The 19,197-nt window shown below is 43.4% G+C and overlaps 1 protein-coding gene across 9 annotated transcripts in view; it reads left to right on the top strand.

The window, feature by feature from the left end:
• Window positions 1-19,197, top strand: part of FHL2 (four and a half LIM domains 2) — a 73,547-nt gene that overhangs the window by 23,851 nt on the left and 30,499 nt on the right. Inside the window, exons 1-2 of one of the 9 annotated variants that reach the window (XM_025210508.1) lie at window positions 18,575-18,624; window positions 18,707-18,770. The exons of 3 other annotated variants lie outside the window; for them this stretch is intronic. In XM_025210508.1, coding sequence (XP_025066293.1) covers window positions 18,590-18,624; window positions 18,707-18,770 — 99 coding nt within the window. In that variant the 5' untranslated portion in view covers window positions 18,575-18,589. Of the gene's footprint in view, window positions 1-4,939; window positions 5,105-18,529; window positions 18,625-18,706; window positions 18,771-19,197 lie in introns of those variants that run through there. 5 more of the 9 variants (XM_025210512.1, XM_006029062.2, XM_025210516.1 and 2 more) reach the window with 5 other exon arrangements.

The raw sequence follows: 19,197 nt of genomic DNA, 5'->3' as shown, positions 1-19,197 counted from the left end.
GAATCTGGAGAGGGTCCAGAGGAGGGCCACTCACATGATTAGTGGCCTTTGTGATAGATCCTATGGGGGGAGGTTGAGAGAGCTGAATCTCTTTAGCCTTCACAAGAGACGGCTGAGAGGAGATCTTGTGGCTGCCTATAAATTTATTAGGGGAGGCCAACGGGGAATAGGGGAAGCGCTGTTTACTAAGGTGCCCCAGGGGATGACTAGGAATAACGGGTGTAAACTAGTTGAGAGTGGATTTAGGTTAGATATTAGGAAGAAATTTTTCACGGTAAGGGTGGCCAGGATCTGGAATGGGCTTCCAAGAGAGGTGGTGCTATCACCTAGCTTAGAGGTCTTCAAGAAGAGGCTGGATAGTCACCTGGCTGGGGTCATCTGACCTCGGTCCTCTTGCCTACCAGGTGCAGGGGGTCGGACACAATGATCCATTGTGGTCCCTTCCGAGTCTATAATCTATGAAAATGCGTTTGGAAAGACTTGTGGTACATGTCAGAAGCCAACATAAGCTCAGTGTGTTCATATGCTGTATCTAAGGCCTTCTTGAGATGCTGAAGCATCCATCCAGAAGAGAAACATAAAATATCTAAATTAATAGCATAGAATTTGGTGAATATACAGTTGTATTACTCCATTAAGCACTGGTTCATTATTCGGTCACCTCAGTGGATGTGTGCCATGAGCATGCATGTGTGGTTTGCGGCACCGCAACCCTGTCTGTGGCACCACAAACTGCATGTGCCGCACATGCATGTGTTTGCTGTGCTACTAATTTGCAGCATGGTGGGGGTTTTTTGGCATCAGGAGATCTCTGTGTGTAAAAAAAAAAAAACCCACTAAAAAAAACCAGGGTGGCACATGTGGCTGCAGTGTACACTGCCCAAAACCGGAGCCTGGGCAGCCAGAGCCACACTCTGACTGCTGGTCAGGCTTCATGCACCTGGATCGTTGCTGCTGCAGCCCTTGGAGGCCCCCAAGACCCTAAGTAAGGCTGCTGGGGCTAGCCCAGGTGCTGGCTCCAACCTCCCCTACCCCACCCAGGGCAATTTGCTGTGTACCAGAGTGCACATGCAGGGGTGTGTCCAGGGACAACTAGTCGTGGCACAAATATGTGCCACGGCTAGTTGTCCTGGAGGAAATGCATGTACCTGCTCATGGGGACATGGTCAGTGTGAGCTCAAGAAAACCCTCTGAACCAAAGGATTTGAAAGTGTTCATCTAACACGAGATGACCTCTAGAGATGCCTGCCAGCCCTACTTTTCTATGATTCTATGATCTATCAGGATTTGGCACTGCCATTTAATTTTAAGCCGGTTCTGCTTATAATTACACAGTGTTAGGTCAGGGGTGGGCAAAATATGGCCCACAGGCTGGATCTGGCCCATGAGGCCATTCTATCTGGCCCACGGGGCCCCTAAAAAAATTTGGAAAATTAATATTTCTCTGCCCTTTGTTCCTGTGAAAAATGACAGGAACCAAGGGCAGTAGGACCCAGGGGAAGCCCAGCGGGCTCCAATAACAGCAGGGCCCATCCGGCCTCATCCCCCAGCCCTGGGTTTCTGGGCTGGGGAGGACATGGCTGCCCTGGCGCAGGAAGCTCAGGTAGGTGGGGGGGATTCCGGGCAAGAAAGGATGCAGGAGGGGGAAGCGGCCCCTCCCCACCCATGCTTGGTGCTCCACACTGCAGCTGCTTGCAGCCCATGTGGGGCTGCCTGTGCCCACTCTGGACAACCCTGTGTGGGCTGCGAGAGCCTCCAACACAGGGCACTGGCCATGGGGCAGGTGAAGGGCCACTTTTCCCCATGCTCAGCACCAGCTTCTTCCCTGCTGGTGAGCAGGGAGTCAGGGCTGTGCACTGCCCCCCGCCTGTACCACGGGGCTGGGGGCTACTGGGTGGTGTCCTGGGGCCAGTGCTGGCAGAGCCCAGAGCAGGGTGGCAGGAGCGCAGGGGCTCTGCTGGCAAGGGCTCTATGGAGCCAAGCCAGCTCCCCACTCCCTGCTGGTGCAGCCCAGCCCAGCTCCATGGACCTCTGCCAGCCTGTGCCCTGCTTTGGACCTCACCGGTACTGGCCCTGGGACATTGGTCCCAAGATGGTGACCAGGGGGCAGGGCACCTGTCAAGGAGCAGGGCTACCCATGCAGCCCTCCACAGCCTGCCAAAACTGGATAAGCTGCCCTCCGCTCAAAATAATTGCCTGCCCCTGGTTTAGGTCATTAAGAAATCCTACACTAGATTTTTTTTCTTACTTAAACTTACTTTATTATTAGTGCTATACAGGAAAAATCAATGGAAATAATAAACCTGATCTTTCTTTCATTGAAGACCAATAGCAAAACTGCATTGCCATTGAAGCCTGCAAGGACTTCAGTGAGAACAGTAGTGGACACAAATTTATAAGATGTAAAGCATTTTGTAAACTGAAAGCTACATAAATATACAATTTAAGTTGCAAAATGGCTCCAAAAATATTCTTGAAGTGGCCTGCAATGTCCTAACTACCAAGGGTATTATTTTATGGTTTTGTAATTTACATTATAGCGAGGTCTGAATAATAACAATAAATAAGAAAGAATGATACAAAAATATAGCTAAGAAACTAGTTTTGTGGAAGGAAAATAATAAGAAATTGTCCTTTGAAGAGGAATGTTTGGGGTTTTTCCAGTGGTTTTGGTAGTGGTAGAGGAGAAAGACGTGTTTTTGCCTCTTCACTGACTTACATCAAAAAAAGATGAGGTAACCAGTGATCGTTTGCATCCCTCAATCACATGTCTAAACAAAAAGTCCACAAATCATGGGGTATAAATTGATAGAGGTTCTTCTCTCAAAACCTGCAGGGAACTCATTACACTCTTGGTCCTTACATCTCGTTACATGTCCTTTTCTTCCTAAGGACAGCACATGACCCCAAATACTTAATCAAATAGTTCAACGACAGCCAGTATATGCTGTAATTTAACGTTTTAAACAACATTATATTACAGGCCAGCAGGTCAGAAACTCACCCAAAAGATTGCTGTCACTGCTTTTGCCATGAATAGATTAGAAGAACTAACAAAATGAAAATAGGGCATGGGTAGGATAGAGAAAGAGAATGAGAGAACCATTAAAATGCTAAGATTATGCCATTTATTTTAGAGAGAATGGAAATAATGAGACTCAAATAACCCAAATCTGGCCACTTTTAAGTCCATCCTTTTACTGAGGTATTTGAAAATGGAAACTGAGGAAGATTGTTCAACAGGGAGGGAGATTTGTGGTGAGTTATGGTAAGATGTTTCTGTTAAGATAAAATTCATAGGTGCTTTTCATTTGTTGATCTCAAAGCACTTTACAGAAGAGGTCAGTATCATTAACCCCATTTTTACAGAAGCAGAGAAGGTAAAGTAACTAGTTCAAGGTCCCCCAGAAGGTCAGTGGCAGAACTGAGAGTAGAGCCCTGATCATCAGGGTCTTAGAGCAGTACTCTATCCAGTAGACTACTGTGTTTTCAGGGTGGTAAGGAAACCCAAAGTTTGAGAACTAATAACCATTTCAGCCTTCCTATGAATCAAAATTAATGCCATTTGGACAGTGGGTTATTCCCAATTAAAGAGCTATGAAAAGCCCAGTCCTTTCATTTTATATAATGGGGTTGTGCCTGCATCAGCACCACAAGATCAGGATCTAGGTAGGTTTTGCTTAAGGAAGATGTATACTAATACATTTTATTCTAGTTCCTGTGCTGAGTGCTGGGCAAGATCAGGACAGGGATGGGCCTACAGTAATAGTTATGAAAGGAGGGTTTCACATTTGAGTCGCTCTGAAGACATATACATGCATGCACACATGCCAAGGCTCTTCAAGGAGAGCATGCTGAATTGCTTTTCACCATTATATATGCTATGCATATGCAAAGCCTGTAGAGCTACCGAGAATATCTATCAGCAGCAGGTTTGCGGATTTTATGTTCATCCTGGCAGATTTTCTTTAAGTTGAAAGAAAATCGTCAACTTACGCTTCTTGACGTGTGTCTGTCATTAATGAAATATTAGCAGCTTGGACTACCCCAACTAGTGGAGAGCAAACACATCCAATATACTTGAAGCCACATTCCTCTCTTCTCATGAGGTTTCTGAGGACCCCTGCTATTTTTATTAACAGAATGTGTTTCTGCAAGAATGGATGAAATATGAAACAAGACTTTACAACAGAGAAATTAGTTCCTGGTTAGATAGGAATGAATGGTTCCCCCTTAATTTAATGTGTGCCAGTAGGGAGGGTTTTGTTCCTTGGTCTTGAGTTTGCATTGAGACAGTTCCTTTACCTTCTAAAGACATCAGGGACTTCGTGTTTCTCTAGCTTTACCTGCTTTTTGCACACTAGAGGGAGGAAATGCAAGGATACACACATCCAGAATACACACCCAGATGCACCCACACACTTGCTCATCATAAAACCATCCACTTTATATATACATCAAGTCACTACAAAGAGACAGCTTGTTTTACTCTTCTCCAGACAATGGAATGATTTATTGTTGGCAAAATAGCCAGTGTGGACAGATTCTCATACAAAATCTAGCCAAGTTCTTTATTTTCTCAGCCAGGTGAAGAGATTTAGAAGTGTTTGTGCCTGAATTGCTGTAAGCTTTCCTTCTGTAAACTGAGATCACTCACATTTAACAAAGCTACATTATTAATAAGCAACGGGGGTTAGAAAAACAAAAGTGTGTGTGTGCGGGGGGTAAAGAGTCATAGTCTAGGATAGGGTCCAACGAAGACTGTTTAGAAGGGGAAAAAATCTACACCCTTGGAAGAGAGAAAGTGTTGAATGCCAGCTGCACAGAGCCTAAAAGAATGAGTGTCTCTGATGCTTTTGTCTCCTTATATGGTAAAATGATACAGAGGGGTTTCACTAGGCTGTGAAGGCAGCAGCCTGTTTCCACACAACACTGACGGCAGAACAGAAATCAGAAGAGCTGCCCTTCACAGGCTGGAGAAGTCCCTGGCTAGCTGTACAGCTCTACTCTTCAAGCAGGCCGTTGTGCTCTTTACATATTTGTTAATGGATGTGACTCCCTGTCTCTGGTCCAGGGAGTAACATTAACTGCCCGCTACTGCTCTGTAAGTAGATACCCCCTTTTTTTTCCCAGTACAATTCAGTATACCTCAGAAGGGTAACAAAGGGTATAGAATGAGAGAGCTTGAATCCAAGAAGGGTTTATTGTTACTGGGGGCAGATAACAAGGGGAGAGCTAATTCCCCTCTCTCCTGAACATAAAATGAGGATGAAGAAGGGTTATATCACAAGAACATTTTCTGCAGGTCCATCTATAAGCGAATTCACAGAAAGGTGATGAGGCATTTGATTTATTTGTATTTTGACTACTCTGTACTACTCTCTTGTACATTTTGGCTAATTTACTGGAGAGGTTGTAAAAAGTAGGAGCTCAAGGTTTTAGTTTTTTACTCCTCTGGGCACACTTCCTGCTCCCTAGCTCAACAAAAGAGATTTTTTGTGCTATAGCAGCAGCAGATGCACGTGAAACAAAGGTAGCCTTGCTTATTTGCTGTCATGCACTAGGGACAAACTGTACACAGGAAAAGGGAAGCCTTTGAAGCACATTTATTCTTATTTGCAGAGATTAAAATGGAATGCTGGTCTCAATAAATAGCTCTGAATTCTTCCTTACTCTGCCTGAGAGGGACAGTGTGTATGTGTGCACTCACATGAAAACACAGTCATATAGGTGCTTAATCTATGGCATATATCATTCATGGTTCTGCATGCATAGCAGAGCAGAAAAGATTTTACTTAATACTTTTTTTTCCTTTAATTACTGTAATACACTTTTTTTTCTACAGAGAGATAATGGTTTGGTTTAAATATAGTTCCCTAGGTACCTGCACATTTCTCTGTATGAACCTTGTTGTACAGAGACACAAGCCTGTAGTAAAAATGTATATAAGTCATTTCACTGTTCTTATTGTTGCTATTCATTTAACAGCTACTGTCTAGAGGTATATTAAAGAGCTGATTTATTACTAGATCCAAGTTGAACAGTTATAACATTTATTTATTATTTATAATGATAATGTGACACATTTATAGCTAAATTCTTCCCTTGCTTATGCATATGAAGCTTTTACTGCCTTCTGTGGAGCTGGCTTAGGCATTCAAAAGAAGAAACCTTACTGCATCTAATTCTTAGGGAATTCTATAATTAAAGTTACAGTCCAGTTTCTATTATGATCCTTTATTTTTATTTGTTCATAGATAAAGAAGCTTTCTCTTTTCAGACTGTTTTCTCTATTTTTTCTCAGCCAAATAGTACATTTTTAATCAATGAAAGACTGAGGAAAATTTCTTCAGGGACCTGGATTTGAAAAACTGGAAAAAAAAGAACCCTAAAAATTATTGTCAGTTTCTCCTCCCCAGGTAAACAGTTTAAAAAGCCTGAGCTTTGAAAGCTTCTCTGTAAACTGAGTTCATTTTAGAATTCACGTTTGAAACAACAATTAGCAGGATGCCAAAATTAAGAAAAAAATGAAAAATCACTTCTGAGTAGATATCATAATGGAGGAAGAAATGATAGAACCAATAATCCCATGATAATTACATTATTTGTACTAAAGTTCTTAGTAGTAAAACAGGTGACAATGCTAATATTTATTTTATCTAGGCTTCAGAATCAATGTCCTGGAATTGGGTAGCTAGGATAATCCAGAGAAGTTGTTGCTGAAATATCCTATCTTACTGGTATTTTACCTTAGGTTTTAACAACCATAGGTCTATAACATTATATATATTGTATATATATCATCATATATATCATCACCTCAAAATCATGCAGAAAGCAATGTGGTCAGCAGAAAATATGTGTTTTGTCTTGTAACTACTCCTATTTATTTTAGTAAATTAGTTATTATTCATTACTCAGTAGCACTATGGTATACCAGACACTTATTTGACATGCTGAAACACCACTCCTCACAGAAGAGCTTACAGCTATAATTCTTTGTTAGGATCCCAGACACAAACAGATCCTCTCTTCCTGACTTTCTAGGTTCTGAACTAGGATGCTATGGTTTTTAAGAAACAACATGAAGCCCAGCCTTCTTCCTTGAAATTAGCATAAATGTCCTTCCCGCCAACACAGTCAGGTGTAACAACACGGGCAGTGCTGCTGGAACAGTCTGAGAGGCAGTGTAGCGCATGTCTATACCACCCACTGTTGTGCCATGCCAAAGAAAGCCACCCAGATGCAAGACCTGCACACCTGCTGCTGTTCTGGGCCTGCCAGCTCCCAGAAATGAGGCAATGGGTCCATGGGTGAATTTAGTTTTTTGGAAAGGGTGGTGCGGGAGCAGCAACCTGCACTGCATCATAGCGCATCCTCTCTGTTGCCATAGAAGCAGCAGTGGGAACTTTTTGAAGTTCCTCAAACAGGTAAGACTCTTCTCTCCCCACTCCCTTCCCCTCTGTGCTCAGTGGCAGATGCCCTCCCTTCCCATTCCACCCCCTACCCACTACTGCCGCTGTCCCCAGCTGAGCCTGGGGCAGGGACACTCCAGTGCCACTCTCGCCCTGCTGCAGGCAGGCTGCATTGTGGAGCTAGGCTTGGCTAGACATTGAGACAGTGAGCAGATTCCCTTCCCTGCAACTGCTCTCATATTGACAGGGAACACCACGGGGACTGGGCAGAGTGGGGGAACCGACCTGCTGCTGCCAGTGTCTCTGGCTAAGCCTAGCTCTGGGGGAGCCTGGTTGGATTGGACAGCAGCAGGGAGTGGGGTGAGAATGGGAAGGAGGGCATCTGCTGCTCTAGAGCTCTCTACCCATCCCTGCCTTTACCCCCACCCCTACCCCAGGCAGCCAAAGATAGCAGCAGTGGTGGATAAGGGAGTGGGGAGGAGTGGAGGATAGGGGTGATGCCATTGAACATGGAGGGGTGGAAGGGATGCTTCTCCTGCAGAAAAGGCTGGGGGCGGGGGGAAGAGGGGAGGGGTAGGAAGGTGTCCATGCCACAGCATCCCTCCTGGATCCACCCCTGACTGTGTCTGTCATAAAGCAGGCCTGAGTGTGCACCAATAAGCTTGCCCAAGTCAGAGCTTCAGACTTCAAAGCCTGATTGAAGACTGTATACATTCTAGCATTACTAAACAAAGAAAGATTCTTTTTCTGCAAATGAGTCATAAATACCTCCTGGCTACTGATGCTTGTTGTTCATACTTTGTACCTTTAATGGCTGTTGCTGGCCAACTCAGTGCCACCCCTTCCAGGACTCCACAGGCTGGGTGCTTAGACCCAGCAGGCCCAGGCTTAGAGCAGGCCCGAGCCTCTTCCATCTTCAGACAATGGCTGAAGGGTATAAAGATGGTCAACAGGCCCCTTTTCTCCCTCCCCCACTGGCATCCTGAATCAAAGAGAGCTCAGTCCTCAAGGATTAGGAACATGATCATTTACATTTTTAGACGGATTAATTTTACTTGTGCAGTGTTAATGCTGCATTTACATAAACAGTCATTTGCAATGCAGATTCATCCCATGTGAGGGTAGGAGACAGCAGAATAATGACAGTCTCCACAGAATAAAGCTCAGGTACATTATTAACATCCACAGAGATGTTAAATTTTCAGAAATATTAATTAGCCACATGTAGAAGATGAGGTTTGATCAAGAACTGCTGGAGGTTTCCTTTAAAGCTAAATAGTTAAATACTCATATTGGGAAAATAAAAAGCTATGATTCTCATTCATTGTTAATTTGCATATCCCCCTAGACTTGATATGATGTTTTATAACCTAGTACTGATTGTGGGGTTAAGTAACAGTACATACATTCAAAAACTGTAAGAGCAGTGTAAGTGGCTGTAACAATGAAATAACCTTAATCTCTTCATTGCAGGGTTTGTATGTGTAAGCTTGAAACCTTAACACTTCATCAACATGAACACAACAAGCCTTTGGGTGGCTCATTCATTTGTAGTTCAGCTTGTCAAGGACACTTCACAGCAGAAGCAGAGATGCACAGATTTTGTAAGAGATCTAAAGGAGTGATTACTCTTTAGCTATTACAGGAAACATACAGATCTACCCAAGATAACATAACACGGTCCTGCAGTTATCTTTTGCAGTTTCCTAGAGAGTTCTTTTGTATTAAGTCAGAGTCCTCTGAGTTCAGGAACCTCATTCCTTCATGTGGCTTTTCCTCTGAACCTTGGCATCTAAGTCTCCCCTTGTTATGCAGGCAAAATCTTTTTTTCCTCATTTAAAAAGAAAGCCTCTGCTATGGAAGATGGCACCTCTGTTCCTCTCCCCTGTCCAAGCTCCCTTTGTCTGAGTCACTTTCAGTTCACCCCCAAATCTTTCAGGCCTCTTCTCCACTATACTGTTTCTGCCACCAGGTCAAGCAGTGGACAGCAGCCACCAGAGAAGCCACCAGAGCCCATCATATTTGCAGGGCTACTGGCTTATCCACTACAGCAGCTATGCCAGCAAAGTGTACCCCAGAAAGGCAACAGCTGCTTAAGGGACTGCAGTAGCTGCAAAATGGGCAAGTGTACACTTACCAGCTGCCAGGGAAAGGGTAGCAGAGGACTTGTTTTACAGAGAGGTGATAATCTGCTACCATAAAGATGGAGTTCCAGCACCCTAGAACAAAGTTGACTGTTGATGCATTCAGGTTTTTTTGGCAGCAGAACTCAAATAGACCAGGCCTTAAATTTTCTGGATTTTAAGACCAATCAGTGTATCTCTTATCTCTGTTGTCTTGCTTCTGCTTTCTGACTCCCTTCACTGTCCCCCTCCCCCCCGCCAAGAAGCTACAGTAAAACTGGTTTCATTCAAGCTATAGTCTTCCATTTGACCATAAGCAATCAAGATGTTGCAGCCCTCCTTTCTCCCTGATCTGCTCTGGAAGTCTAGACAGCAGTTGGTGGATTCCACAGACATTCAGGCATTCACTGATACAGCAAAATAACCAGAATTCATAAAAAATGTACATAATGCTGTGCTTGCTGATTCCCAAATTATCAGGAGAGTTGTGTAAGCAATTTAGGTAGCGAGGGCCATTGTGAACTCATTAAAAAGTATCGAATTGAGAAACCCAGATGGACTTTTCTGTAGGACAGGCTGAGTAATAATGTATATCTCCTCCATGCCTGCTGCTTAGTATGCCTCTATTCTTCTCTGGAAAGGATGAGCTATGCAGTGTGTAAGAAACTGTTCTGCTCCTAGTTCATGGACTGTGTTATGGGAACCATGGGAAAAGCTAGAATTCTCAGTGTGTGGTACCACATGGCATCCTCTTGGTGTCTGGTTATATCCTTGAATCTTTGCTTGGGGACTGTACTGGTTGTCTGCATAACAATAAAAGAAATCAATCTATTTCTTGAGGAACATACATCTGTTGGTGAGGGTGTAATTAAATTTGTAACCATTCATTTCTTTGTTTGTGTGGTACCACTGCCTGGTAGGGCCAAGAGATGATGATAGATTTTATTCATTTTGTACCTTTTTTTTCTTTTTTCCCCTTGATTTTCTGTTTAAATGTATCCTTAATATATACAGGTTTCTAAATTTAAGTTGCTGAGAAGTTGATATCCTCACCTCAGATAAACTGCAGCCTTATTTATGCTGCAGGGAAAGCATCAGGAGGCATTAAATAAGAGCATCATCCCAGATCCTTTAACTTACCTGTGAATTTTCTTGCCACTGTAAAATTAAGTTTCATAGTCAGGGTTGTGTAAATAGGTTTCTTTTGCAGTGGTAGAAATATATGTAAATCTGCATATAATCTAGTCATTCTTGTAACAAATCTCAGTTAATTATGTTGTAAATTGTGCTGGATATGGTGTTGAACTGGCTGTGTTTAGATCTTCTGTGGCTTCTATCCTTACAAGTTTCCCTGGTGCTTACTCAATGACTTTTGGATGATTTTGAATTGGAGCAGAAACTTGTTGGTTGCCAAACAAAACAAACCACGCACAAACCATAACTAGAGTGTCCAGTTACTCCTACTATAATCTGTGCTTCTGTAGCCAGACACAACAGAAACCTTCCCACACAAGGGATACTTTCTTTTTTTTCTTCCTAAAAATGCACTGAAACAATATTAAATAGTAGCCTCTCCAGTTACTAGTAAACCGACTATGCAACCCCAATATGAACCTGATTACTAGGTATCTTGTGTTCCTTTGCACGTGGTAATACACATAGTCTTCCTAGAAAACTGATCTAAACACCTTGAGAACAGAAATCAAAATGTTATATCCTTCACAAAAATTGTGGTGGGGCAAGTAAGATGGAGAGGAACGACTAGAAAGAAGCCATTCTTGACTTAGATGTTTATTTGAAGATGATGTGTAAAGCAAGATATATATTTTAAAATGGCTTGAGCCCTGTATTTTTTATCATGTATATGGAAGACCCAATAGAGTTTTCATAAAGAAGTATCTTTACTTTTGTTTTTTAAAATGTAGCACCATCAAGAAAGGTCAAATCTGCAAAGAATTTCTGGATGGTTTTAAGAATGTTTATTGTGAGATTTAGCACCTTGAGAAGAAAGTAAGGAACAAACCTGAGATTAAAAGAAATTATCTTGGATATTAACATTTTCCTTTCAAGCTCCCAACCTGGATATAACCATGGGGCATGAGGTCAGCTGGATACAACCATGGGGTATGGACAGGGTCAGCAGCCCTGACACCTGAGCCTATTCTTATCTTATGAAGTCTTAAAGATGTACTGTTGAATTCCTTCATTAAGCCTTTAGGTCCAGCTCTTAATAAGATTGTAGTAGAGGGAGACTTCCCCTCTCTTAAGAAACGATAAAAAAGACAAAGAGGGACAACATGCCCCATGAAAAGGACAGAGACCAACCAAGACAATGGTTACACATTCCTGTTATACTTACAGGATTAGTACGAACACTTGAGTACAAGGCACTAAGGTTTCCAACAACTTCTTTCCTTTACTAGTCATACTTTCCAACACAGGAAGTGAAATAGAAGACAGAACTTCTGCCCACCCTACCCTGGGAGCTCCCATGTCAGGGACTTTCATAAAGAGAGTGTGTCTGTCCTTAGTACAAGGGTTTGATGTCTAGAATATCAAAAATCACTTTTTTTCTCTTCGTAATCAAGGAAGGCACTTTTACAGAGGAGGAATACACCAGCAGCCAGAGTGAAACACTGTTTGTGCAGCAGGTGGAGAGCACATAATAGTACCTCCCATAGAGTGCAGTGTTCTAGGCACTGTCCCTCCCATGGTCAGCCTCCTCACAGTGTTTCTGCTAGACACTTCTGGTTGTCATGCCACAACCTCAAACCTGGTGCCTTGGCCTGATCAGCACAGCTACTCATCTCAGCCTGCCTTCCTGCAGCAGGTCACCCAGGCTGATCAAGGCTGCCTACTCACTGGCACCAGAGTGGTTGGCTGAGGTCAGCTTATCCTCCAGTTCTTCCCATATAAACCCCTGACCTGGAACAGGAAGTGTCAGGACAGTAGGGTTCAACCTGATCTCACTAACTTTGCTGACCCCTCCAGGTTGTGCTCTGACTCTAGTCTCTACCTGATTTCCTGGCTTTTTGACCCAGGTTGCTCTCTGATTCTGCTCTGTGCCTGAACCCCTGACTTCCTGACTCAGCTTGCCCTTGTAATCTGCTCGTTACTCCCAACCCCAGTTGGCACCTCAATTCCCCAAGTGTCCCCAGACCTGGCTGACCATGTGACAGTTTGCCCAGACCACCCATTTCATGAAGGGGGTATGGTATGGAACCCAATCCCCTACTGATGCCCTTGGACCTGACCAACTTGGATGCCACAACTTGGGGAGATCTGCAAGCCAAGCAAGACTGGCTGAATCAGCTTGCCTTGACCCATCAAGTATTTGAAGCCTAGGTGCAGCAGTTGCTGGCTGAGAATCAATCCCTCCAGTCCCAGGTGGCATACTACCAGGAGAACAGCCAGCACTGGTATGAAGAGGCACACCACCTTCACAATAAATTTGCTGTGCTCCAGGCTCATTTCACAGGGTCCTGTGCACCCCTCCTACTATCTGAAAGGTATGATGAGAACTGGCAACACTTCAGGGGGTTCCTTTTCCAATGCTGCCTTTAATTCCCATCCCAATACAGAACCTGTTCCAGGAATCAAGTGAAGGTGAGCCTTGTCTATGATCTGCAATCCCCTTGGACTTCATCATAGAACTGCCAGTCTCTTAAAAGTTTCTGTTCAGTCCTGACCACAATGGATCAACTCACAAAAATGGCCCACTTTTTCCCCCTGCTGAGGAAAAAGTGGGGGCCTTCCTTCAGTGGAATGTACAGCCTGGCTGTGGTTGGACTATGTGGTATAGCTCCACAGCTTCCCACATTGCATCATATCAGATCATGTGGCCCAGTTCTGGTGTGAAGTCCTGCACCTACCATCTTGCATCAGCCTACCGTCCCCAGACAAATAGGCTGAGGACCAATCTGGTCTTGGAACAATACCTTTGCTGTTACCCTATTTTTCAACAAGACACTTGGTCTCACTCTTAACACTTTCAGAATTCTCTTAAAACAACTTGGAACATGGCTCAACCAGGCAAAGCCCTTTCTTTGCTAATTATGGATTCCATCCCCAGTTGCATCCCAATTTACCCACAAACTATGACAAACCCATGGCAAGAGAATTTGTATGCCGTATTTCAGAAAGTCCAGGGGCTATCAAAGCAACACCTGAAAAGGGCAAAAAGGCCTAAGAGCAGAAAGCAAACCAGCACTGCCAGCCAGGGCCTGCCTACTCTGTGGAGCAGCAAATGTGGCTGTTGACTGAACACCTCCATACAGACTGGACTTCACGGTGTTGCACAAATTGCTAGTTTCGTGCCCCTGGAGGCTTTTCCAATCACCTCAAGGAGGGAGTCACAGACTCAGGCTGGGTTCATTATAAATTTATTGATTGCGCAATCGGTCGACAAAGGGGTTAAGTAACCCAAAGCAGAGTCGACCCTCAGTCTTTGTCTGAGGGTCTTTTATAGCTTACCTAAACAAAGAACTGTAGCGTGTCTCTTAACTATTGGCAGTTTCACAATTTTACCGTTACGTCTAAGTTTCCACAGGATGTCAGGACCTTTTAAGTTAGACTCAACTTATTATGGGATAGACGAAGGCACATGCGTGTTGGGGAAGTTGTGGTAAGCTCAATGTCCTTTAGTAACCCCTTATCTTTGTGTAATTCTAGGTTAATGAACAGGTGCGATTGTGAAACTCTATGTGTAAAGCTGCCTTTAACCTATATGCAGAAGCTATTAGCAAGCCATGTTGAATACAGAAGCATTTTGCAAAAATAAAGCATCATATCTAATTATAAGCCTTATGTCTAAAATCTAATGTATTTGTACTACAACGGAAACTGAATTACCATTTCCTCAACCCCTTCTTCTACATAACCCAACAAGTAAACCTGGTAGCCTTTGAATTACAACTCCCCAAGACACTGAAGTTCTACCCAGTAATTCACATGTCATTATTCAAGCTCATTCGTAAAGAATTATTTCCCACACTGTACCCAGCCTCCACCATCCCCAGTAACAATCCAGGACAGGTGGACTATATAGTCTACATGACCTTCTCAACCTGGGTTACTCTCTGATTCTGTTCTCTTCCTTGTCCCCCAGCTTCCTGGCTTTCTGACCTGGCTTGTCAACCTTAGTTGGCACCTTGATCCCTAAGTGGCCCCGGGCATAGCTGCTCATGACCTGGAGTGAGACTGGCTCTTACATGCTTAGTGAGGTAGCACCAGTGTTGCTGGTGCAGGGAAATCAAGCAGGAAAGGACACTTCCACCCTCTCCCTACATATGGAAGGGCACAGTTTAGCCCAAAGTAGTTTAACTCTTCTGATGCTCTTGTTAGATTCACAGTGGAAAACTATAGAGTACTGATTGTCACATGAGAAAAGGAATCCTATTAAAATGACACTACAGGACAGTGGAAGCAGGAACAGGTAACTGCTGTAAATTCCACACAATTAATTAATTGCAAACATGCACATACATCTCCAAGACATGGATTTTAGCGTAGGACCTTGGCAGTGTGTGTACAGAATGGAGATTTTTTTTTTTGTAAAATGTATGGCATGATGTGCTTAATGTAACCACATTTGAGCTGTTCATGATTGCAGATTTGAAGGCCAGACTAACCCTCCTAGTAGGGCCATCCAGCTGATACAGAAAGCCCTAGAACCAGGCTGAATGAAGCAATACTACTACTAGTCCCATGAAAACCCAGAAAATACAGAAATACAGTCTTCTGCTAGTACAAATCTGCCTGGTCAGATATATATTTGACTCCTGGTCAAAGGAGTCTTCCTGAGAATTAGGCATGGCAAAGCAGCCCTTGCCATGCCATCCACAGTCAAAACTCCAAGCCATGTAGGTTCTTATCTCCTGTTACCCATAATTTTTGTCATCTCCATAGCAGCCCCCCCCGGGTTTTGTACTGTAAATATACATCATATTAGTTCCTCTCACTGCACTTCAGGTGGATTCCCATTTATCCTGGGCACTTTTTTCCATGCTAATGCTTCTGGATAAAAGGATATTTAATCTCTCCTTCAAGTAAAATAAAAATAAATTACATTAGCTGGTTACCTGCATGGCATTATGGCCTTGATTGGAAAAATTATTAGAACTTGGAAGAGTTGCTTGCGGTTGCTGCAACAAGATGATAGATAATGATTGTAGCAATAACTGCTAAGTTACAGGAAAATAAACATCTCTTGCCAGTAAGAGTCACAGCTCAAACTGTTAGTTCAAAACTACAAAGGCCATCATAAATCTTAACACTTTAGCCTTCAGAACATTAACATAAATTGTTTCCAAATGCTGTAGACCTGCATGGCTTATGTCACTGGAGCTGCCAGACATAAATCTTCCTTTCTTGAGTTAAAGAAAAATAAACAGAGTGAAAAAATTCTACGTACACACGTCCCATCCAAAGGCATGTCCGTTGTAGGTGTGTGCTTCCTCATAGGCGTGTGTCTGAGGACCACTTAAGTTCTGTGCAGCTGGCTAATAGCATAATTTACAGATTGAGGGTGAAATCCTGGCCCCTTTGAAGAAAACGGCAAAACTCCCATTGACTCTAGGGAGGCTAAGATTTTGTTTCATACCTGTGTGCACAACTTCAGCAAGAGTTAGCAGCTTTTGTTCTTCAAATATAATTGGACTCCTGCCTTTTATGGTAAGGACATTTCCCCTGCTGCCTTCCATCAGTATTCTTTTTTTTTTTTTTTTGAGGGAGTTTCAATGTGGTGGTGTAATTTTTAGTAACTACTTATATTCAGGTGAACTTGTTAGAGGTAAAATGGAAAGGATTTGAAGCTAATTTGGTGGACCATCCTTCGATGATTTTGTGTAATCACTTCCCTGCTAGCAAGAGCAGGGCAGAAATTGCAGCTACATTCTGGACATGCTGCACTATCTTTTTACCAGGTGCAAAAGGAAAAAGGTTGTCTGAGAATTTCTATTCTCTTTTGAAGCATGATGTGATATTTGACTTATTGTAAATGTGAGGTTCTTATAATGGGATGAACAATTTCTGGTTTACTACTAGGATAAGGAGGAGACTAATTTTTATTGATTGTAAACACTGTTGTTACAATTACCATTGAGATAGTAAGTGAACAATTATGGGTCAGTGAACATACATTCAGTGATGAGATGGAAAGAGTCAGAGCTAGATAAACAGTGAAGCAATTTCATTAACTTACTGTGAAGCGGTCTCAGCCCACCCACAGCGTAGGGCCTCTTCACTAGCATAAACTCAGTCAACAGGCTAAGCTTGAGAGGAGTATTTTTCATTGCAAACAAATAGTTTCCTTTGCATTACTACCTTATCACTGGACAGGCCCATACTTTTAATTCTTCCTTTAATAGGAAAAGCTGCAAATAATTTTGTAATGCCACTGAGTAAAAATGGGATCTATATAAACCATCTCTCCCAAGCTTTGCAGATGTGGATCTTGCTTGAACTCAAACCTCAGCTTTGCAAGATTCTGGAGCTACACTTTGTGTCTCTGGTACCTGGTAGTCCTAGGGAAACTGTTCACTGTTTTATAGCCCTCATCTGTACTAGAATTCTGAAGGCTACAAGAAACTACTAGGTAAAAGGGTAAAACTCTGAACTTCTGTCTCAAATTCATGTATTTGGATATAGGTTTTGCACAGCTCCAGTCTGATTCTCTGCATTCATAAGTTTTGTGTTGGTGTAATTCCATTAATTTCAGTGCAATGATTCCCTATTTACACGGGTGTAAATGTGAAGAGAATCAGCACAAGGAAAGACAAAAATGTTCAGCCCTCCTTTTCTCTGCTATCTTAACTCCCCACTGTACTTAAGGTAGTAAGTGAGGCCTTGTGACCATTTATCAGAGAGGTCCTATTTCCTCCAAGAAGGCTGCATCCTTCACAGATGTATCCACTCCAGTTGTCTTTTGATATAAGAGGTCCTCTCTCTTCTGCAAAAGCAAAACAGCTGATCTGGTGCTCCTTACTGGTTAATGGCTGTAGGCCTGCCTATTCTAAACAAAAACCTTCCAGGTGTAGTCTTCCATTTCTTCTGCCATGGGTCTGTAAAAGTCTTTAGGAACTAACCCATTGTTAATCTGTTTGCATTCATAAAGACATCCACATAGCAATTTACAACAGACAGTTCAGTAGATCAGAAACAGCATAAAAAAAACCCTTTGTATCCACCAAAACAAACTTTTCCCCTTCAGTCCTCCTTAAGACTTTCCCCACCAGAAGTAAAACTTGGAATCTCACAGCAAACCCCCTTGCAGACTATATGAATTGTGGAGGGAAATGAACTCCAGCCTCATGGGGCCACTGCCAAGAATACCCAATGATCAGCCTCCTTTTGTTTAAAGCAGAAGCCTCCAAGTTTGAGAACCTCAGCTGACTGCTGTTGCTTGGGTGTACACATGAGAGAGAGAAGGCCACTGTTGTTACTAGGACCTGAACCATTTAGGGCTTTATAGGTCAAATCCAGTTTAATTGTCACTCCAGAACAATTGACAAACACTGCAGATTATGAAGCACGGGGTTAATGTGCTCCTTATGGATAAACACTACTTCATAGACAGTGACTGTGCTTTGCACTAACTCATTTCTTCAGGGTTTTAAGGTGTGGTCACCCTGCACTAATTAAAGGTCAAAGCAGGAAAGAGGATGATGCCCACTGAGAAGCTCATATGCTCAGACCTCTGGCCCAGTGTAAAATACAAAGCATTCTCATCAGCTGGTGTTACTGCAGGTCCAGAAGGTGCTGGACATCCAACAAGAACGCTTGGTTGTGAACTTGAGTCATAAAGAGTGAATGCTTCTTGTTCAACAAGCTGATATGATCTCTACAATCACAGATAAATTGCTCAGCTAGCTAGGATAAGAAGAGATAGGGCTGGCTGATTAAAGCTGCAGATCAAAGACTTTGCAGCTCAAACTACTTTGTCAATCCTTTTTACATCCTTTTAGGAAAGGAGACTGGAGAGGAGGCTGAAGCAACCCCATGGCTCAGGGCTAGTGAGTAGGTGCTCAATACTGTGGGATCTGCCGGGAGGAAATGAAGGGAAGGGAAGAGAAGTGTAGCCTAAACAGGTGTGTGCCAGTTACAGTCTTTCAAATTTACAACTGGGTACAGATCAGGAATCGCTGACAAAGTTGCTACTTCTTGTCCAAGTGCAAGGGTCCGGACACCGCCCAGAACATGGAGCAACAACCTGTGGGTGAAGAGCGAGAATGAGGTAAAGGTGGCGACACAGTCTTGAATACACCCCAAGGTGATGTAAATGGAGGGATGTGTGATGCTGGGCAATGCCAGACATCGTGATACTGGCATGGGAGGACCCTGGGAGACATGCTTGGCTGTTAGCAAAGAGCAACCATAAGCCCAGTAAGGGCAGGAGATCGATGTTCCCTACCTGCAGGAGCAGTGACACCAGCAACGGAGCAGCATGCACAGCAGCAGCCCCATTTCATAAATTGGTGCTTGCTGTGGATTGGTGCACACATCATGGCTGACATCATAAGCCTGTGCCCTGAGCAGGCGAGCAGGAAAGAACGGGGCAACACAGAAGTAGCTTCAGGAGCTCTGCAGCAGCGAGACTTCAGCTACCATGAGGCAAGCAAGATGGGACCGACTCCAGCTGCCTGGTGAGCTCCAACTCCCAG

Source organism: Alligator sinensis, unplaced genomic scaffold (assembly GCF_000455745.1).
Source record: "Alligator sinensis unplaced genomic scaffold, ASM45574v1 scaffold335_1, whole genome shotgun sequence".
Classification (NCBI taxonomy): domain Eukaryota; kingdom Metazoa; phylum Chordata; order Crocodylia; family Alligatoridae; genus Alligator; species Alligator sinensis.
The sequence above is the reverse complement of the archived record's forward strand: the minus strand, read 5'-3'. Positions and strand labels throughout refer to the sequence as shown.